Source organism: Cricetulus griseus, chromosome 5, assembly GCF_003668045.3.
Source record: "Cricetulus griseus strain 17A/GY chromosome 5, alternate assembly CriGri-PICRH-1.0, whole genome shotgun sequence".
NCBI lineage: Eukaryota > Metazoa > Chordata > Mammalia > Rodentia > Cricetidae > Cricetulus > Cricetulus griseus.
Genome location: NC_048598.1, coordinates 54,728,426 through 54,750,446, shown reverse-complemented (window position 1 = coordinate 54,750,446; position 22,021 = coordinate 54,728,426). Strand labels below are relative to the sequence as shown.

The 22,021-nt window shown below is 44.6% G+C and overlaps 2 protein-coding genes and 1 non-coding gene across 7 annotated transcripts in view; all 3 read left to right on the top strand.

The window, feature by feature from the left end:
- Window positions 1-1,605, top strand: part of Klhl12 (kelch like family member 12) — a 38,911-nt gene extending 37,306 nt beyond the window's left edge. For all 5 annotated transcript variants that reach the window (XM_027417550.2, XM_027417549.2, XM_035445125.1 and 2 more), the window contains one exon: window positions 20-1,605. In XM_027417550.2, the coding sequence (XP_027273351.1) occupies window positions 20-146 (127 nt within the window). In that variant the 3' untranslated portion in view covers window positions 147-1,605. The remainder of the gene's footprint in view (window positions 1-19) is intronic.
- A 3,538-nt stretch (window positions 1,606-5,143) lies between these two features.
- On the top strand, window positions 5,144-21,636 carry Rabif (RAB interacting factor). The gene is made up of 2 exons (XM_027417546.2): window positions 5,144-5,322; window positions 18,697-21,636. The coding sequence occupies exons 1-2, from the start codon at window positions 5,173-5,175 to the stop codon at window positions 18,940-18,942; spliced, it is 396 nt and encodes a 131-aa protein (XP_027273347.1). The 5' UTR covers window positions 5,144-5,172; the 3' UTR covers window positions 18,943-21,636.
- LOC113835963 lies at window positions 7,499-7,575 on the top strand. Its single transcript, XR_003485863.1, has one exon. It is a non-coding gene; the product is annotated as a small nucleolar RNA SNORD19 (small nucleolar RNA).
- Window positions 21,637-22,021: the final 385 nt, after the last annotated feature.

Genomic DNA, 22,021 nt, shown 5'->3' with positions numbered 1-22,021 from the left:
TTTGTTTTTCCCCACTTAGATATGATGGGAATTCTCTGCTGAGTAGCATTGAATGCTATGACCCTATCATCGACAGCTGGGAAGTAGTGGCCTCCATGGGAACCCAGCGTTGTGATGCTGGTGTATGTGTTCTCCGAGAAAAGTAACTGTTATTTGAGCACCAGCTGGAGCTAATGACTACTCTAAGGCAGAGTTTGTGGGAGAATCAAGGATCCTTTCCAGAATGTCTATTTCTCACTGTGTGCACAGGGTGATTACAGGCACCAGTGCTGTGATGATTGTACTTATTTGATACACACGCTCCTTCATACTGGTAATGTTGCTCAGAGGGTGGCAACAGGTACTCATGAGAAGAGGATGCACATTTGGATGTGAGAAACCAGATCATCTCTCTGTGGTCTGAGGAGCACTTTCTTACTATTTCTAACTTACCATGTTCTTGGGAGAGAACGTATGTCTCTCTCTCTCTCTCTCTCTCTCTCTCTCTCTCTCTCTCTCTCTGTGTGTGTGTGTGTATGTGTGTGTGTGTGGTGCTTCATATATTGCAGAGAATTAAGGTGAATATGGCCTACTAGGTGTGGGCAGTGTCCATCCTAGGTTATTAGAAGAATATTAACTTACATAAGCTTGGTAAAATGAGTCATTTTCCACCCTCAGAAGCAAAAAATACCTTCTTTTAATACAAAGGTATCTCCAGCCACCACAGTTCCTTTCTGGAGGAAACCAAGAGATCACTGTTAAAATTTGAGAGGCCAAGAGGAGAGAGACTCATGCTATTCTTACTTAGGGAGACATGGTTGGTGTAGAGATTTGAGTAAGTGGTGTAAACTGGATGGAATCCCTGAAGTGTAAACTGGAAGGCTGGAGAAAACATATTATTTGACCCCAGGTCTTTCTAATGCGGAATGTTGTACCATCTTGGCACTGGAGACTGGGAGATTAACAGTGGGGGAAAAATTAGAATAAGAGATGGTGTAAATGTGCAGAGTTCAACCTACCTGTGGTAAACAGAAGTACCTGTGACTTTACAATCGTCTTGGTCCCTGCCGGGCTCATGTAGCCATGGCAGTGTTCATCTTTGAGTGGGTGAAGACCAACTTTCTGGTGAATCAAGTTCTACTACATTACTACACTTCCACACTATTTATTTGGGGATGGGGTGGGGGTGGCTGCAGCCTAGTAGTTCAGGTACCTGATTACTGCCCTGTTGTTTTAAGGGCACACTTTGCTAAGAAGTGCTTAATACTGCTGTGTATGGTACATTCAGCTCTCTTCCTGCTACATTTTCTGTGCCTGTCTTTAGCGTGTATTCTATTCATCCTGGAACAAAATAATCAAGGACAACTGAAAATCTTTTGTTGGTTCCCATACCTCTGCCAACATTTCTGACCTGCCATTCAAGGCTCCTCTGTGTCATAGGGTGAAATTCTTGCATTATTAGTATAGCAAGTATGGGAATATGATAGCCTAAATTGGGCTACATTTTATTTTCCCTTTGCTCTGGAATTCCACTTTTCCCTCATTCCCCTAATTGTGTTGGCCTACAGAGTTAATTCCCTTTGTATTTTTTTAAGAAAATATTAAAAATGGACTATCTCAAATGGCTTTAAGAGAATCTGTGGCTGGTGCCGCCTTCAGCACACATGTTGGAGGACAAGATAAAGAGCTAGCTGCTGGTTCCAACCTGTTTACCTTGTGCTTGCCAATGAACTCTGCTGCTTCTTTGGTCAGTTTGAAATGTTTGCCTGAATTTGCCCAATTTATTGGCCCCTTTCACACTTGGAATCTACATGAAAACAAAAGATAAAAAAATAAATTAAAGAACCTGGTGGTGGTGGCACACTTGGTAGTGGTAGTCGCAGCACTCAGGAGGCAGAGGCAGGCAGATCTCTGAGTTTGAGGCCAGCCTGATCTACAGAGTTCCAGAACAGCCAGAGATAGACAGAGAAACCCTGTCTCAAAAAAAAAAAAAAAAAAAAAAAAAGAAGAAGCAAACAGCCCTGAGCACATTTTTGCACCCACTTGAATTGTAGGGTTTCAGTTACCCTAGTAGTCATCTTTGTTTGCTTCATACAAAAATGATCATACAAAAATATATGTAAGAGACCTGCCACACAACTGCAAGACTTTTTTTTTCCTTCTTGAGACTCAATATAGCTTTAGCTGGGAACTCGATATATAGACCAGGCTGGCCTGGTGCTTACTGAGATCCACCTGCCTCTGCCTCCCCAGTGCTGGGATTAAAGTTGTACTCCACCAAACCCAGGGAAAACCACAAGACTATGTTGGTCCCAGAGCCAAAGGAAAGCAAACGAGGATAAAGCCCTTCGGCCTGTCTTAGTAGGATTGTGCCTGCTAATCAAACCACAGCCTGTGAAATGTTCATTTATCTTTGAAAGAGGGCTAGGGAAGGTGCTGGGTAGAAAGAAATGTGAAGAGAAAGGACTGATATGTAGTTTTCGGGTATTGGTGCTGATTTCTGAGTTTTGTGCCACATTTACAGTCATGCTCTGAAGCCGCCACTGAACAGTCTGCAGAAAGCCAGCTTATAAAGCTCATCATACTTTCTAAATTTTCTCAGTTTTACATACTTTCATATGCTCATACTCATAATCCCATTGATTTGTTGCTTTCTCCTAAAAAAAAAAAAAAAAAAAAAAGGTGTGCTGCGTGGTGGTGGCACACACCTTTAACCCCAGCACTCGGGAAGCATAGGCAGGCAGATCTCAGTGAGTTCCAGACCATCTTGGTTTACAAAGCAAGTTCCAGGACAGCCAGAACTGTTGCACAGAGAAACCGTCTCAAACAAAACAAAACAAAACAAAAAATTATGTGCTATGTGTATGTCTATTTGAGTTGTACACCCAATTGCTGGGCCTCTGCAGGCCAGTAGGCCTCCAGATCCTCTGAGGCTAGGCTTACAGTTTGTGAACTGCACAACATAGGTGTTTTTGGAAGAGTAGTGTGTGCCCTTAACTGTCTTTCCGGTACCCCCTCTTTCTCTGTGTCCAAGGCAGAGGATAATCTTAGGTATTGTTCCTCAGTTACTATGCATCTTGGGTTTTTGTTCTTGTTTTAGTTTTTGTTTTGTTTCTCTGTGTAGTTTTGGAGCCTGTCCTGGAACTAGCTCTATAGACCAGGCTGCCTCAGACTCCCGAGTGCTGGGATTAAAAGCATGCACAACAACCACCTGGCTCTTGTTTTAGTTTGTTATGAGGGTGTGTGTGTGTGTGTGTGTGTGTGTGTGTGTGTGTGTGTGTGTGTGTAATCAGGGCAGTTCTATAGGGACAATTTTCTGATTTATGTGGATTCCAGGGATCCAGCTGCGGTTGTCAGTCTTGTGTATGCCACTGATTCTCCAAAATCCACCCGACTCTGACTGCCCAGCACTAGGCTCATGAGCATGAGCTACTATGCTTGGCTTTGTTCACATGGCTGTGGCTCAAACTCAGACTTTTGTTACAAATTAAGCTCTTTGCTGTGTGTTCCTAGCCCTGTTTTTCTGTTCACATAACTTAGGATCAGTCAGTTTCATAGCCTGGGGAGGCTTTGATCTGTACCATTACAATACGGACATCCAATTCATCCTGAGTTCTACACAATTTTGTCTTTGTTCAAATCCATTCCTTTATGATGTAAATAGTCTGATTCCTTAACCACTACACTTTTCACCCCTATTTTGTTATAGGTTCTATCTGAAATTCAGATCTGACCATTGCAGTACTTAATATACAGCCAATTATTGGTCAATATTGAAGTTGTTTCTGTCCTCAAGTTTTGTAGATTGACATTTCCTGTACTTTAAAATTCAAATTCCTTAACATACATCGGATTCATGGTGCTGAGAGGCATATTCTACCATTCTGCTCTTAACTACTACAACCTTTTTCTTCAGTCACAGGTTTGCCAATCATTCCTAAATTTGATCCCATTCTGAAGTCTTGCTTTCCTGACAATCCTAATTCCTAATCAGAATGCCACCTGGGGAGGGAGTGGAGAAATGGGTCAGTGGTTAAGAGTCCTGGCTGTTCTCTGGGTTCCCAGCACCCATATGGGAGCTTACAAGAGTCAACTTCAGTTCCAGACATCTGGTGCCTCTTCTGGCATTCAGGGGCACCAACACACAGAGTGCACTTACATTCAGACAGAACACACACAGAAATAGACCTAACTCCATTGACAAAGCTATTTCCTAATCCATTCTTATTGACAGTACTTTGTCCCCGAGGTTGTTCATGAGATTAGAGTCTGTGACCCTCTAAGGCTATATTTTCACGTACACAATTCCCATGTGCAATGTGGAACTAATGAAGAGGGCAAAGACCGCCCATGTTAAACAAGATAATTTAATTGCTTCCCATTCTGATGTCCTTCCGGTCTTGGGAAACCTACAACTAGAATTATTAGGATATAAAGACCAGTTAGAAAAGAGCCATGACAGCGGGCATTGGTGGCGCACGCCTTTAATCCCAGCACTCGGGAGGCAGAGTGTGAGTTCTGTGAGTTCGAGGCCAGCCTGGTCTCCAGAGCGAGTGCCAGGACAGGCTCCAAACCTACACAAGGAAACCCTGTCTCGAAAAACCAAAAAAGAAAACAGCCGTGACTTTGGAACTCCCTATTGGTTTGTAGGCATTGCAATTTAACCTTATCTTTGCCTTCTTCGTGCACTGCGCCAGAGGGCAAACCCTCTTAAGGAGATGACTTCGTTTTCAGAAGCACTGTAAAAACGCTTTGGTGCCTAATAAATGGGCACTATTAGACACTAGGCTTAAGATTTTTCACGCAACTTTGCCAACCCGAAATGTACTCAACGTTTTACACTGCTTCCTACATAGGAAGCGAATGTACTATTGAATATCTTGCTGAGGTGTGGTCTGGCCGGGTTGCCGAGGCAGTGGGAATGTCCGAGAACTAAGGGGTAAGGCAGCCATAGTGATTTGCCTAGGCCAATATTAAGGGAGGCTCCGGCATCAGGTAAGTACACAGAGAAAAGACTGTCACAATGTCATGGTAACACTTCGGCCCGTCAATAAACAAAGGCGCCTGCGCAATAGAGTCCAGACGCCTGCGCAGACGCACGGCGAGGGGGCACCGGGCGCCCCGCCCCTGCGGAGCCGCGCCAGCGTAGTTCCGGGTGAGCGAACCCAGATCGCGCGTGCGCCGTTGTGGCCCATGTTGTGGCGGCGCGGCGCGGCGATGGAACCGGCTGAGCTGCAGAACCAGCTAGTGTCAGCCGAGGGCCGGAACCGGAAGGCGGTGTTGTGCCAGCGTTGCGGCTCTCGGGTGCTGCAGCCAGGGACAGCTCTTTTCTCTCGCCGACAGGTATGGAAATTCGTAGAGCGGATTAGATTGGCCGTCCCGAGTGACCGGGTGGCTCGAGGCTAGTCCCGGCTCCCAGGTTTCCGGAGACCGCGCCCTTCTTCGCGCGTCTTAACCCCGCCCACCTCCGCGAGGCCCCGCCCCGCGGGTGCAGCTGGCCAGTCGGACCCGAGTGGCCCGCCACCGTTGCCTGGCCGCCCCGCACCTTTCTGTCCTGCAAAGCCCTGCCTCAGCAGGTGCCTCTGCCTCTCCCAAGCTTCAAGTACCCCCTGCGCGAGCTGAGGGAAGGAAGAAGCCCAGCCCCCAGCTCCCTGGAGCTCTGGCCAACCTGCTGCGCCCCTCAAGTGTATTTCCAGCAGCCACTCGGTGTCGCCCCAGGGCACCTGAGAATGACTAGATTCGTGTCCCACCACAGCCCTCACCCATCTTTCAGTCCCTACTTCCTGTCTCATTTGCTGCTCCGCAGAGGAGCTCCAAAATCAAGTAGGAGTGTAGTGTGTGTGTGTGTGTGTCCAAAATCAAGTAGGAGTGAGTGAGTGTGTGTGTGTGTGTGTGTGTGTGTGTGTGTGTGTGTGTGTGTGTGTGTGTCCAAAATCAAGTAGGAGTGTGTGTGTGTGTGTGTCCAAAATCAAGTAGGAGTGTGTGTGTGTGTGTGTGTGTGTGTGTGTGTGTGTAGCTCCAAAATCAAGTTGTGTGTGTGTAGGTTTATAAAGCCAAATATTATTTAAAGCGAAAGAGAGAGAGCAGACACTTCACGGGAAGAGGTAATACGGAATTGGATTCCTAAAGTAGGGTTTTTGTGGGGGGGGGGGGTTAGGGTTTCACTATATAACCTTGACTGGCCTGGAACTTGTGTAGACCAGGCTGGCTTCAATTCAGATCCACTGCCTGGTTCTGCCTCAGCGCTGGAATTAAGACATGCACCATTTATGCCTAGCCTTACTTTTAAATAACCATCTTACCACCATCACCCCAATGAGAAAACTGAAAAGAATTTTTTTTCTAAGCTTGTGTGTGTGTGTGTGTGTGTGTGTGTGTGTGTGTGTGTGTGTAGGATACCTACTTACAGGATAGTACAAACTATAATCTTACTCAGACCCTTCCTATAAATGGTCTGTGAGAAGATGGTGAGCCATTGTTATTTTGAGGTTGACTGATTGGTAGTGAAGAGTTATGTACTCTATGTAGTGTGTGCTACAAAAGCAGAGTCCTTCTCCTAAAGAAGCAAAGAAGTGTTACTGTCTTCCTTGTTCTGTGTGTTCTGATGATTTTCTGTAGTACCTGTTTTAATAAGAAGAATTCTGAGGCCAGGAGTTAGATCTCTCCATTTGTTTTGTAAAGTCAGTGGCCTTGTGGAGAGACGGAACTGAACTGTGGAATTGAATCCAACCTGACCACTTATTAACACAGGAAAAGTGAGGATGACGAATAGGGAAGGGTTTGTGTGAAAACTGAGCACTGTGCCTCCAGTATGCCACACAACCGAGGTTAGTTTTCAGGTCACTTCTTGTACCCTTTTATGGCAGCTTGCTACCTTTGTGAACTGACAGAAATGTAAAGGTTCCTGAGCAGTGTGTGGTGGTCCATGCTTATAATACTATCACCCAGGGCTACACAGTGAGTTCAAAGCCAACAGGAATACATAATGAGAGCCTGTGTATTTATTAAATAAAACTTGCTTTAAAAAAATCAAGAAGGTCCTTAAAGGAATTTTATAGTTTATATTGAAATTTTTTGTTTCATATTGTTTTTTTTTTTAGATTTATTTATTTATTTATTATGTATACAGTCTTCTGCCTGCATACCAGCAGAGGGCACCAGATCTCACTACAGATGGTTGTGAGCCACCATGTGGTTGGGGGGGGGGTCCTGAACTCAGGACCTCTGGAAGCGCAGTCAGTGCTCTTAACCACTGAGCCATCTCTCCAGCCCCTCATATGTTTTAAATTGATGTCTTATGGGAGGGAAACTAGGAGCAAATTAAATTATATGTTACCTATCATATCTGGTTTCTCAACAGAGTTCCTTTACAAAGAACATAACGTTTGTAACACACTCTTCAACCGAAAGCCCCAAAGCTTCATCGTAGCCCTTTGGTCATTACCCTGAATTGTTGAGAAACCACTCTCAGGCCAGTCTAGCAAGGGTGACGTCATTTCTCTTAAGAAGGTGCTTCCAGGAGGCCTGAGGAAAACATCCCAGCAGTCCGATTCTCACTGCAGACTGATAAGTTCCAAGTCTGACCCCAACATAGAAACAAATAAAAGATACCCTTCCAGAGCTGGCCAGATGGCTCAGAGGTTAAGAGCACTGGCTGCTCTTGAAGTACACGTCAAGTAGCTCACAACTCTTTGTAGCTCCAGTTAGTTCCAGGGGATCCAACACCTTTTTCTGCCTCTCTGGGTACCAGACAAGCATGTGATACACATAAATGCAGGCAAAACACTCATAAAGTAAAAATAAATCTTTAAAATTAAAAATCAGATCCTTTTGGCTGTACGGTGGTAGCTTACACCTTTACTCCCAGCACTTGGGAGGCAGAATCAGGGGGATCTCTGTGAGTTTGAGGCTAGCCTAGTCTTCAGAGCAAGTTCCAGGGCAGCCAAGGCTACACTAAGAAACCCTGTCTCGATTTAAAAAAAAAAAAAAAAAAACAAGTCCTTTCATCTCTTAAGTGAACCTGGAGAGAGGAGGCAGGACATAAGGTCTGCTTGGAGGTGACCCACAGCATTCTCATTCCAGCCTGTAGTGGGCCCTAGTACAGTCTCTAGAGGGGAAAGCTATGAAAACCAAACCATGTACCCACTTTTGGTGTGATGTAGAGCCCAGTGATGATTCTGCCTTCCGTTTAATAGTCTAAGGCAGTATGTTTATCAACTGGGAGTGAGTTTGTCCCCAAAGAGAAAAGTCTAGAGACATATATTTTTCATGGTAAAAATTGGGAAGGGGTTCTACTGACAAACAGCAGGATTGCTGCTTAGAAGTTCTAAGGTCCAGAAACTCTGGGCCTTACATTGCAAAGTTCTGGCACCTCTAGCACCTCTTAGTACTTTTTGCCACTTACTCCACTAGACTCAGGTTCTGTGTCCTGTCCATGTGTGTATCTCATACCTAGACTGTATACATAACTAAGAACTTAGGAAATATTTGGACTTAATGAATAAAAGCTATTAATCTAGTATAAATAATGGGTTATTATTGACGCATTGGGTCAATATTTTATGTTTTAATTAGTCTTTTTTTTTTTTTTTAAAGACAGACTTATGTAGCCCATGATAGCCTTGAACTCCATGTGTGACTGGGGATGACCTTGAATTTACAGTCCTTCTGGATTACAGGCGTGAACCACCACCCCAGTTTCTGTTTTCCTGGGGATAGGACATATGATAGACTCCATGCCTGCTTGGCAAGAACTCTTACCAGTTGAGCCACATCCTGTTCAGTATTTTGATTGGCAGGTTTTCAGCATGTGATTTGTGTTCTTAAAAAAAAAAAGAACACAATCAGCCAGGCGGTGGTGGCGCACGCCTTTAATCCCAGCACTCGGGAGGCAGAGGCAGGCAGATCTCTATGAGTTCGAGACCAGCCTGATCTACAAGAGCTAGTTCCAGAGCAGCCTCCAAAGTCACAGAGAAACCCTGTCTCAAAAAACCAAAAAAAAAAAAAAAAAGAATGACTAAAGTGCCATAGAATTGGTTTCACATATAAATATTCATACCCTTGAAGTTTATATGGGATGACTAGTCCTCACTCACCAATTGCTGCCCTACTTTATTGCCTTCAATTTGCTGAAAGCCAGACCCAAAGCTCTTGGAAAGGAAAGGGTTTATTTGGGTTATATGTCCTGATCACAGTCCATTATTGAGAGATGTCAAGGCAAAACCTCAAGCTGAGCAGGGAACTGAAGCCGAGATCGTGAAGGAATAGGGCTTACTAGCTGACTTTAGCATTTTTTCTGCTCCCACAGAGCAGCCCATTTAAGCTCCGAGCACTCAATGGCTTTTGCAAGGCAAAGTTTCAAACACTTCCACAGTCCTCCCCAAAGCAGCCTGTTTATCACAGCCATAGCCCACTTCCTGGTACTGACTTCTGTCCTGATTTGATTTCTGTGGCTTTGATAAACACAACCAAAAGCAATGTGGGATCAAAAAGTTCATTTCATCTTATAGTTTACAGTTCATCATGGAGGGAAGTCATGGCAGGAACGAATGCAGAGGCCATGGAGGAGTGCTGCTTCTAACTTGCTCTCCATGCTTTGCTCAGCCTGCTTTTCTTACAGAAACTAGGACCTAAGACTGACACTACCTACAATGGGCTAGGCCCTCCTACGTAAATCGTCAATCAAGAAAATGCCCCCACAGACTTGACTGCAGGCCAGTGTGGTGGAGACAATCTCAGTTAAAGTTCCCTCTTTCCAGATGCCTTTAGCTTATGGCAAGTTCACATAAAACTATCCAGCACACTTTGGATCAGAACTGTTTCAGATTTCAGAGGTGTGATTTTTGGGGGTGGGATGGAGGAAAGTTTTTCAATTACACAATGACTTATTTTGGGCTTGAGAGACAAGTCTAAACATGGAAATTTTTTTTGTTGTTTCCACCATTCCACATAAGCTGAAGATACTTTGATGTATTTTTGGTGAGCCTGCATTTTGCCTATGACCCATCATATGATGTCAGGTGTGGAATTTTCCACTGGTGTCACGACAGTGCTCTATCAGTTTCAGACACTGGAGCATTTCAGGTTGGATTTGAGGATTAAGAAACTCAGATTTCTCATAACCCTTTAAATGTTCTTAATTTATTTTGTGTGTATGCACCATATGTATGCAGGAGTCCTTGGATGCCAGAAGATGGTTTTAGATCCCCTGGAACTGGAGTTAGGGGAGGCTGTGAACCACTATGAGGATGCTGGGAGCCAAACTTGAATCCTCGGGAAGAGCAGTGTGTGCTCTAGCCAATGATCTATGTCTCCAACCCAGATCTCTGATAATCTTATCTGGAGTTGTTGGTTAAGCTAAGTAGAGACAAGGTGACATTTCCTATTTTAAAATGTAGTGTGTTTTAGGAACTGTTAAAAGTTTCCTTTAACTAAAACAGGTTCTGGAGTCATGGAGATAAATCCTGTCCATGTGAGTGGAAGTTCATGGTCAGGTAAGGACATGGGATCCAAAGGAAGACTGAGCCAGGTGCCCCTGTGTCTTCAGTGGCAATAGCAGAGTGGCCAGAGCTTCCTTAGGTGACCGTGATGGATTACCAAATGGTAGAAACCTTGCCGAGGTGATGAGGGGCCAGCTGGGAGCAAGAGGAGCATCTCCCAGGTCTGCTGGGGTGTGGCTGGTGGTCTCCTTGTCGAGAGCCTCACCCCTGTGCAAAGAAAAAGGGAACATCCATGGAGTTTGGAAATTAGAAAAAAGACAATGCTGTGGAAGAGAGACATTTGGTCTTTTGTGGCAAGAGCAGAAGATTGTCTTGTAAGAAGCAAAGTATAAACCGTCAGGTGTGGAGTGAAAAGAAGACGGGGCACTTATGACATCTGTTGCTCTTGCAGAGGACACAGGTTCAGTTCCCAGCACTCACATGGGGTCTCCAGTGCTGCCTTCTGGCATCCACTGGCACCAGGCATACACATACATGTAAGCAAGACACCAACACACAGAAAATAAAATGAGCTGGGCGTTGGTGGTGCACGCCTTTAATCCCAGCACTCTGGAGGCAGAGGCAGGTGGATCTATGTGAGTTCGAGACCAGCCTGGTCTACAAGAGCTAGTTCCAGGATAGGCTCCAAAGCCACAGAGAAACCCTGTCTCGAAAAAAAAAAAAAGAAGAAGAAGAAAGAAAAAGAAAAGAAGAAAGAAAAGAAAATGAATAAATCTAAAAAATATATTTGAAAGAAAATAGTATTGGGTTAAGCATATTGGAGCAGAGAGCCTGAGGACAGTAACTAATAACAGTTTCTTATAAAACTAAACATGTACTTAACAAATGAGCAGTACTCTGAGGTATTTTTCCCAAAGAAATAAAAACTTATCATTCACGTCAAACCTGTAATGAATACGCGTGGCAGCTACATTGTACAGCACCAAAGTGGAGACAGAACAGATGTCTTTACATAGGTGAATGGAGTACTATTCAGGAGTCAACACAGGTGAACTACAGTTCGTTCTGTTTGTTTTTGTTTTGAGATAGCATCTCATGTAACCCAGGCTGGCCTCAAACTTGTTTGTAGTGGAGGATGATCTTCAACTCGTGATCCTCCCGCCTTAACCTCCCAAGTGTTGGGATTACACCTCCACAGCCAGCTTGATACAGGCAACTTGAATGAATCGACAGAGAATTGTGCTCGTGAGAAAGCCTATAAAGATTATCAAGCTTTATGAATTTACTTGTATAACACTCTCTCAGTCCCCCAATCTCTGCTTATTTGACACAGAGTCTCACAATGTTTGGAAGGCTGGTCAGCAGTTTGTTACCCAGACTGCTCTTGAAAGACCTCCCTGCCTTGACCTTTCCAGGGCTGAATGCACCAGGCCCTTTCTCTTTTTTTTTTTTTTTTTTGATACAGGGTTTCTCCATGTAGTCCTAGAACTCACTTTGTAGACCAGGCTGACCTCAAACTCATAGAGATCCACCTGCCTAAGCCTCCCAAGTGCTGTGATTAAAGTCAAGGGCCACCACCACCACCAGGCTCCCCTCCCCCCTTTCTTATGTGAGACAGGTCTCATGTAAACTACATTGGCTTTAACTTATTGTGTAGTTGAGAGGATGACCTTGAATTCTTAATCCTCTTGTCATCACCTAAGTGGTGGGATTACAGGCAAGGACCTCTAAGCCCAGTTCATGGTGCTAGGAACCAAACCCAGGGTTTGTGCACGCTAAACAAACAACTCTGTAAGCTGATGGTTTGCCCAGGCCACCCTGGAACTCATAATACTCCCACCTCAGCATCCCAGTAGCTGGAAATATAAGTAAGCACCACTGTGCCCAAGTCTGTATGGCATCTTATTTTACTTTTGAGATAGGGTTTCTCTGTGTAGCCCTCATTATCCTGTAACTCTATGTAGACCAAGCTGCCCTCAAACTCACAGAGATCTACCTGCCCCTACCTCCTGAGTGCTGGGATTAAAGGTGTACAACACTATAGTTGACTCTGTATAACATTTTGAAATGAGAAAATTTAAGAAATGAAGAAGGAATTAGTGGTCGCCAGCAGATCGGATTGAGGGGCAAGGTGTTGATGAATATGGTCATGAGAGGCCAGCAGGATTCTTGTGAGGGAGCTGTAAAGTCTCCTGACTGTAATGGTGGAAAATGGCATAGAACTAAATGCACAGGCAAATGAGCACAAGTAAATGGGGAACCCAGGAGGCAGAGGCAAGAGGATCAGAGTTCAAAGCCACCCTGGGCAACAGGACCTTAAATAAAAAGCAACAAACAAACTCCAGAAGCCGGGGAGATCTGGATAAGATCTTCAGATTGCATCATTTCTTGTACTCTGGCTGTGAGAGCTACCACAGCTGTGCAAGATGTTGCCTTTGGGGAGACTTGAGTGAAGGCTCAAGGGATTTGTGTTACTTCATTTGTTGTTTTGTCTTTTGATAGAGGGTCTCCAGGTTGCCATGGCTGACCTGGAACTGTCTGCATAGATCAGGCTGCCTCATCTCACAGAGAACTGCCTGTTTCTGCCTCCAGAGTGCTGAAATTACAGGGCTCTGCATTATTTCTTAAAAGATTTTGCTGTGTGTGTGTGTGTGTGTGTGTGTGTGTGTGTGTGTGTCTGTCTGTCTGTCTGTCTGTCTGTCTGTCTGTCTGTCTGTCTGTGCATCCTTGCATGTGGTATGCACATGTGTGCAAGTTCCAGCAGATTCCAGAAGCAAGCATCAGATCACTTGGAGCTGGAGTTCCAGGGAGTTTTGACTCACCTGAAGTGGATCCTGGGAACCAAACTTGGGTGGTTAGAAGAACGGCAGGTATTCTTAGCTGTTGCCAAGCTCTCTCTCCAACCCTTTTGTGGAGTCTGTTCTGTGTATGTGTGGGTTTTGTTGTTGCTGCTGCTGTTGGCTTTTGAAACAAGGCCTCAGTGTGTAGCCCTAGCTGATCTTGAACTTGGTTATCCACCTGCCTCTGCTAAGACTAAAAGCATATGCCACCATGCCCAACTCCTGTATGTTATTTCTTAGAACCAGATGTGAACTTGTCAGGACAGTAACAAGCCAGTCATAAAAGGACATATGCAATATGATCCACTACACAAAATACCGAGAGTGGCTTCTTTAGAAGAAGTCTGTGCATGGTAGGTGGCTGTTCTCAAGGCCAGAGAAGGGAGAATAAGGAGGAGACACTACTTCAGGGGGACCAGAGTCTAGGCTTAGGAAGGTGAGCAGGCTCTGATGCTATGTAGGCAGCGGCAGCACAATCGTATGAGCATTCTCATATACTGGACTGCACACAGAAAAGCGGTTAAGCGGGGTAAAGCGGGGACTGTCGATGGCTTCGTGGAAGAGCAGTTACTGCTCTTGCAGAAGACCTGAGTCTGGTTTCGGCACCCACTTTGGGCAGCTCACACCCCTCTAAGCGAAGCTCCCAGGGATCCAGGGGCTTCTGACCTCCACAGGCATGCACACAAGTGGTATTCATTGACATACATACACACATGTACACAAAAATATAAACTTTTTTAAAGTGGTTAAGTGGTAAATTGTAATTTTACTACTCACACATGCGCGAGTGCACACACACACACCAAATGGTACATGAGTCTCAGCTATGTAAAATAGTGTTGTTTAATATTATCAGTGTGATGGTTAATCTTCTTCACCCTCCCCCCAAGACAAGGTTTCCCAGAGATTGGGTTGGCTGGCTTCTTGTGCTCTTTGAGATTAAGGAAAAATTTGCTTTTCTAACTGAATGTGAATTTTACAGGGAGATGCTTGTTTTATGAGCTGTGCACTATTTATTTGCTGCCAGTTTTATTTTATGTGATGCAGTTTATGTTTTTTTCCCTTTTTTAATTTTAGCTTCTTGGAAACCTTTATTTTAATTTTTTGTTTGTTTGTTGAACAGGGTCTCACTATGTAATTCATAGTGGCTGTCCTGGAACTAGTTCTTTAGACCAGGTTGGCCTCAAACTTACAGACATTCACCCACCTCTTCATTGAAAGTGCTGGAATTAAAGGCAAGCCCCACAACATCTGGCTGTGATGATTAATCTTGTCAACTTGACTGAATTAAGAGACACCTAAGGGGCTGGAGAAGATGGCTCAGAGATTGAGAGTACTGGCTGCTCTTCCAGAGGTCATGAGTTCAGTTCCCAGCAACCACATGGTGGCTCACAACCATCTAAAATAAGATCTGGTGCCCTCTTGGGTGAGCTGCCCAATCTGGTGCAGGCAAACACTATATATAACAAATAAATAAATATCGAGAGAGAGAGAGAGAGAGAGAGAGAGAGAGGAGGGGGAGGGAGGGAGGGAGGGAGGGAGAGCTAGGAGCTGGGCCTTTAATCCCAGAGTGAATCTACAGAGTGAGTTCCAGGACAGCCAGGACCACACAGAGAAATCCTATCTCGGAAAACCAGGAGAGAGAGAGAAGCACCTAGGAAATTAGTCAAAAATATTCAGTCTCTGTTCTGTGAAGATAATGAAGGCTCTGATGATGGTTTCACCCAGTGATGACCTTGGAATTTGTGTAGACTGTTAGGAGGTGTTGGAATGGCCACTTCGAGGGGTATGTGGTTCTGTCTTGCCCTACCCCTTCTTGTTACTGTCCTCCTCTGCCCTTCTCTGTGAGTTCCTCTGCCACTCTGTCCACATGGTGATGAACTGAAACTATAAACATCCCTTGACCTATTGGTATCGCAGAGGACTCAGGACTGGTTCCCAGCACCCATGCGTTCACTCACAGTCACCTGCAATTCAAGTGATCCATTGCCCTTTTCTGACCTCAGCAGGCACGAGGCATACACATGGTGCGTATACATACGTGCAGTCAAAACACTCAACACGTAAATAAATAGGAGGAGGAGGAAGGATAAAGGAGAAGAAACTGAGTGTGGTCAAGCCATAATAATTCCAGCATTCATGAGGCATAAGCAGGCAGACCTCTGAGTTTGAGGTTAGCCTAATGTACATGGTGAGGTCAGTCAGAGCTACATAGTGAGATGCCATCTCAAAGAAAGAAAAAAAAGAAAGTGTATGTATGTTTTTGCCTTTTAATCATAGTACTCAGGGAGTGGTGAGGCAGGAGGATCATGACTTGACCAGGTGGGGCTATAGCAAGATGCCGTCTCAAAATAAAAGTATCGTGGGTGGGAAACACGTGATGGGGCAGCAGCCGTGCAGAGGAGCAGCACGGATTAGTAAGCTTTGCTGGCACCGCATTTTGCAGTAAAAAGCATGCACACTCCCCACACAGGAAACGAACACAGTCGTTTGGGTCATGTGCCTAGGCACCAAAGGCTTTCTTCTTCTAGCTACTGAGAAGATATGCAGCTTGCAAGATCTTGGGGATAGGAGCTGGAAAGACGGCTCAGTTGTTAAGAGCACTTGCTGCTATTCTAGAAAGCCCAAGTTAAGTACTCAGCACCCATGCCCAGTGGCTCACAATCACCTGTAACTAGTTCCAGTGATTGTATGCCCTCTTATGGCCTCCACAGGCTCCCCAAACATAACACAGCATACACTTAACACATGCACACATGTGTACTTTAATACGATAAATCCAATCCAGGAACAGATACTCCTTTTTATTATTAATTTATTTTTTACATTCTAATCCCAGTTCCTCTTCCCTCCTCTCTTCCTGCTCCCCCCACTTTTTCCCCCTACCTTCCATCTGCTCCTCCGAGAGGCTAAGGCCTCCCCTAGGAAGTCTACTAAGTCTGTCCCATCATCTCATTGAGGCAGGACCAAGGCACCTCTCCACCCCCCATACCCCTATGTCTAGGCTGAGCAAGGTATCTCTCCATATAGAATGGGCTCCACCAAGTCAGTTTGTGCTTTAGAGTTAGATCTTGGACCCACTGCCAGTTGCCTCCTATATTGCCCCTGACACACCATTGAGTCTAGTTTGGTCTTATGCAGGTTCCCCATTTGTCAGACCTGAGTCAGTGATCTCTCACTAGGTTGGGTCAGCTGATTCTGTGGGTTTCCCCATCATGGTCTTGACTCCTTTGTTCATATTATCTTTCCTCCCTCACTTCGATTGTACTCCAGGAGCTTGGCCCATTGGTTAGTTGTGGATTTCTGCATCTGCTTCCATCTGTTTCTGGAAGAGGGTTCTCGCTTCTTTATGTCTGGTATCCACTTATGAATGAGTACATACTATATTTGTCTTTCTGCATCTGGGTTACCTCACTCAGGATGTTTTTTTCTAGTTCTGCCCATTTGCCTGTGAATTTTAATGTTGTCGCTTCCTACTGCTGAGTAGTACTCCATTGTGTAAATATACCTCATTTTCTTTATCCATTCTTCCGTTGAGGGGCATCTAGGTTGTTGCCAAGTTCTGGCTATTATGAATAATGTTGCTATGAACATAGTTGAGCAAATGTCCTTGTGCCTCCTTCGGGTATATGCTCAAGAGTGGTATTGCAGGGTCTTGAGGTAGATTGATTGCTAATTTCCTGAGAAATTGCCATACTGATTTCCACAGCGACTGTACAATGGAGCAGTGAGGAACAGATATTCTAATGGAGAAAGACAAACAACAAATTAATAAGATACTTTTAGGGACTGGAGAGATGGGTCAGCAGGTAAGGGCACTAGCTGCTCTTAGAAAGGACCCTGGTTCGATTCCCAGAACCCACATGGTGGCTCTCAACCATCAATCCAGTTTTAGGGGATCCAACAGGCACACATGTGAAGCACATACATACAGGCATGTGGATGAAACATTCATACACAAAATCTAATGACATTTTTCAGAAAATATCATGGTATAAGGAAACTGTGATAAGTTCATATCTTGTTTTTTTTAATAGGTTCATATTTTAATTATGGTATTTTCATCAGCATATACTTGTGCCCTTATGTGGCAGACTGTGTACTTTGAATATGTGAAGGTTATGCATCAGTGATTCTTCGGTTAAGCTCTCTTTTATTTTTTTATTTATTTTTTTATTTTTTATTTTTTTTTGGTTTTTTCGAGACAGGGTTTCTCTGTGTAGCTTTGGAGCCTATCCTGGCACTCACTCTGGACGACGAGGCTGGCCTCAAACTTACAGAGATCCACCTGCCTCTGCCTCCGGAGTGCTGGGATTAAAAGTGTGCGCCACCAATGCCCGGCTAAGCTCTCTTTTAAAAATAAAATAAGCCAGGCAGTGGTGGCGCCTGCCTTTAATCCCAGCACTTGGGAGGCAGTGTCCGGAGGATCTCAATGAGTTCAAGGCCAGCCTGGTGTACAAAGTGAGTTCCAAGACAGCCAGGGCTACATTAAAGAAACCTTTTCTTGAAAAAAACCAAAACAATATTTTAAAACATACTAGGCAGTATGGAATTCATTCAAAATGTGGTCAGAGACTTTCTAGGATTATGTTTGCACTGAATACCAACAAGGGGCCATCCATGCCAAGTCTTCAGGCAGAACCATCTTGTTGCTTGTTGAGGAAACAAGGCAGCCAGTGTGGCTGATACACATTGAAGATAGTGGGAAGCTAGCTCAGGCATTGCCTTATACTCCATGGACAGTGAATCAGAGAAGCCAGCTGCCCAAGTGCCCCTCCCTCCCTTCCTCCCCACCCCCTTTCCTCCCATATCTCTTAAGACTCAGAGCAAACCCCCTGGTTCCCTTTCCCCTCAGAACTTGATCCTGAGCTTGGTGATCATAAAAGAAGAGGAGTACACTGACTGACCTCACCGTGATATCATCATAGGGCCAGATTCATACAAGCCCAAACACTCTGAGAGTTAAAGAGGAGAATGTGAAGTTCTGGGCCATTGTGGGAATTCTGTTTCCTCTGTGCATGGAGGTGGGGGGAGGGAGGGAGGGTGTTAGAGTATTAACCAGTGAAGAGGCCCTCGTTATGCTTTGGCTACAATTGGAAAAGCATCACGGGAAGGGGAGGAAGGGGCAGGCAAAGGGACAGCTCTGAAAGAAGAAGCTGTTGACTAGTGCTGTGTGATTTATACCCATGTAACTGAAACAATAAAGACTGGAAAGTAGAAATTTAAACAAAGAACCAGGGCAAGCCAGGTGTGGTGGCAGCACACCTTTAATCCCAGGAGGCAGAGGCAGTCAGGCACCAAGCAGAAGTGTGACCAGCATCCTAGTGTGTGGCCTAATGTGATGGCTGCTAGGCATCCAGGTTGAGTGTAAGTAGAATGGGAGTGAAGATGTGACTCCAGGTCAGCTTTTACATCCCTTATGTTCTCTCTCACTGCAGCTTTTCCTTCCCTCCATGAGGAAGAAGCCAGCTCTGGCTGATGGCGGCAATCCTGACGGTGATCTCCTCCAGGAACACTGGCTGGTTAATGACATGTTCATCTTTGAGAATGTGGGCTTCACCAAGGATGTGGGCAACATCAAGTTTCTGGTCTGTGCAGACTGTGAGATTGGACCCATTGGCTGGCATTGCCTAGACGACAAGAACAGTTTCTATGTGGCCTTGGAAAGAGTTTCCCATGAGTAACTGAGGGGACTCAGCTGTAAAACTATACAGCTCTCCCCCCCTCCCCCCCAGAACTGACAGTGAACCTGTGGTGACTGCTGTGCTGGCAGTCTTCTCGGTACTAATACAAATGATAAGCACCGATGTTTGCCCTTGAACTTGCAGAGGGCCGTCCTGCTTCCTTCAAGCCTCAGTGCATGCCTCCCACTTAGTCCTCTATGCATCACAACTGTCCTAACCCCCACCTCCCCGTTTTGGAACATGGAAGAACATGGGGGTACTCTACAAAGTGTAGTCTGGTCCTTGGCACTCTTCCTGGGCACCTTCCAGGGCCTGCTCCCTGCTCGACAAGAGCAGCAGTCAACTTTTTAGCCATGATAACAGTAAAAACATGCTCACTTGCTAATAGTTGAAACTCCACCTTTTTCTCATTCAAGAAGCCAGGTGTAATAGGGACACACCTGCAATCCTACCTCTTGGGAGGTGGAAGCAGGAAGATCAGGAATTCAAGGCCAGCCTCAGCTATATAATGAATTGTAAGCCAGCCTGGGCTATGTGAGACGTCTCAGAAAACATAAAGCATACAAGTATTTGGAGTGACTTCATGGTATGTGACCTACTTGTCTACAGCAGTGTATTCTTTTTAAAAGTAAAACATTTACTAATGTCAGTATTTAAACCACTAATTAGAAACACATTACTTTTGAGACCCTTGGTTCCGGGTTGATAGTGACTTTTTATAGTGAAGATGAATGTGGCCCTTCTTCCTGAAGATCTTGATTCGGTTTCTCTTTTTATTAGTGCCTCCCTGCTGCGGTCTGCATTGTTAACCCCTAGGGAAACTCAGCCCTAACTGTTTGCCAGGCTGTCTTGGAGTCAGAGTGGAGGGTATAGGATTTACATAGGGTAGCTTAGCCTAATCACACCTGGGTTTACTAGGAAAGATTTTCTTAATGGGTGCTGTCATCATTCATTAAATATAGGTATACCAACACAGGATGCAAACGCTTTCTACCAAGACCTCCATTGTTATGGGGTTGGGATCACCTTTTCTTATTAGCCAACTTAAACCTTCAACGTGATTTCCAGTTACTTTGTCATTTCTCTTCTGAGGTGACTCAGTAGTTTAAAAGGACTCTGTATAAAACAGTGCAAATACATCATCCTTTTCTCTGGATGCCTAAAATTGAAATATGGACTAAGTAGGGACCTTGTTATTCCTTACAATACCAGCAACTTGGGAGGTCAAGGCAGGTCAAGGTCAGCCTCAGTTACATACCGAATTCAAGGCCACCCTGTACTACACCAGCTTGTCTCAAACAAACAAAAAACAACAAATAGAAGTTGGAAAGATGGCTCAGCAGTTAAGAGTGTTTGCTGCTCTTTCAAAGGACCCGAGTTCAATGCCTGTAAGGCCAGGTCAAAGGGGATCTAAAGTTGCTTGCACATGTATGATGTACATGTAGATAAGCAGGCACACAGTAAAAATAAGTAAATAAAAATTTTATAACTTAAAAAACAAAAGTTCTGGCTGGGTAGTGGTAGTGTGAGCCTTTAATCCCAGCACTGGGGAGGCAGAAGCTGGCAGATCTCTGTGAGTTCAAGGCCAGCCTGGTCTACAGAGCAAGTTCCAGGACAGCTTGGGTTGTTACACAGAGAAACTCCCTCTGCATCTGTTTCCTGGCTATTCTTTCCTCACTGAAGTATTATAAGGGCTCCCTCTTAAAGTACAGGCCCTGGGCACAGTTTTGCCAGCACTGGCTCACAATCTGAAGAGGCTCTAATGGCAAACGAGAGACCATGTTTTCCAAACAAATAAGCACACCTACCTGAATATGGTAACAGTTGAGACTGACCAGCTCGGGTCAGAAGGAACAAAACAAGCAGATGGGTCTAGGGACACATGGCCCCTCACTTCACAAGTCAGAGATCTAAACTGAACTAGGCTTTTAACTCATGCCCCCTTTTTAAACCACAGAAACAATAGGTTTATTGTATATCAATGTAAAAATCAGTATAAAGTTCTAATTAACTCATACTTCCATTGGGCAGAGCTTGCCAGTAGTAATGTGTATGTCCTCAATGTCTTTCTATGTGCAAACGTAGTTTTCTAAACAAATATGAGGTCATACTGCACTCATTTTTATCTTGTTGCTTTTCATTTAACAAAACAGGAACATTTTCCTTGTCAGTAGACACACAGCCATGAACAATACCAATGCTCCCTTTTATTGCTAGGCTGTAACTTTAGTAATCCAGTTGTGTTGCCTACAGTTGCTCGTAACACTGACACAGCACAAAAGGGTATTAACTGTATTTCCCATCTCATTTCCTCGGCTTGTACTAGAAGAAGTGCAGTTGTAGGGTGGGCTTGTCATCAGATCTTTGCCAAATGAACACAATCTTGGAAGCAGCCTGTCAGTCTACTCTCCCTTCTGGAACTCGGGTTTCTGCTCCCTTACTAACACTGGGTATTTTTTTTTTTTTAATCATTAAGAAACACTTGCCACTTGCATTTTTTAAAGCATCTTATTTGAACTTATTTCTGATTTAAAAAAAAAATTAATGAATGAACGAAAGAAACTTGGCCATATTCTTATTTTTGTTTGTTTTGAACTGTATAGACCAAGCTGGCCCCAAACATAACTTGTTTCCTCTTTCTAGAACTGCCAAATGTTGACCCAGTGACCAAAATAAAGTCATTTAAGCAGTGAAGCCAAGTCCTGTCTGTCTATGGCAGAATACACAATTTGTGAAGAGCAGCTGGGAGCTGCGCCCTGAGCAGCGGTGGTCAGCTTGCGGTCTGTCACCGGCTGGCTCATCCTTAAGGTGCTCTATAAAACAGTGTCACCTCGTTCTCTCCTGTTATAGGTCCTCAGGTAATACTTGCAATTCAACTGCACCCTGCTTTAGGAGAATAGAGGTAACGAGTGGTTGCTCTTGTGGGGTATGGTGAAGACTGCTCAGACATGGGTTTAAGCCAATAGAAAGTCTTTATTAGCTGGCTGGCAGTTGTTCAGCATCCCAGTGCAGCACTGAGCCTTCTTCAGGGTGAGCTTTTTTTTTTTAAGATTTTATTTATTATGTATACAATATTCTG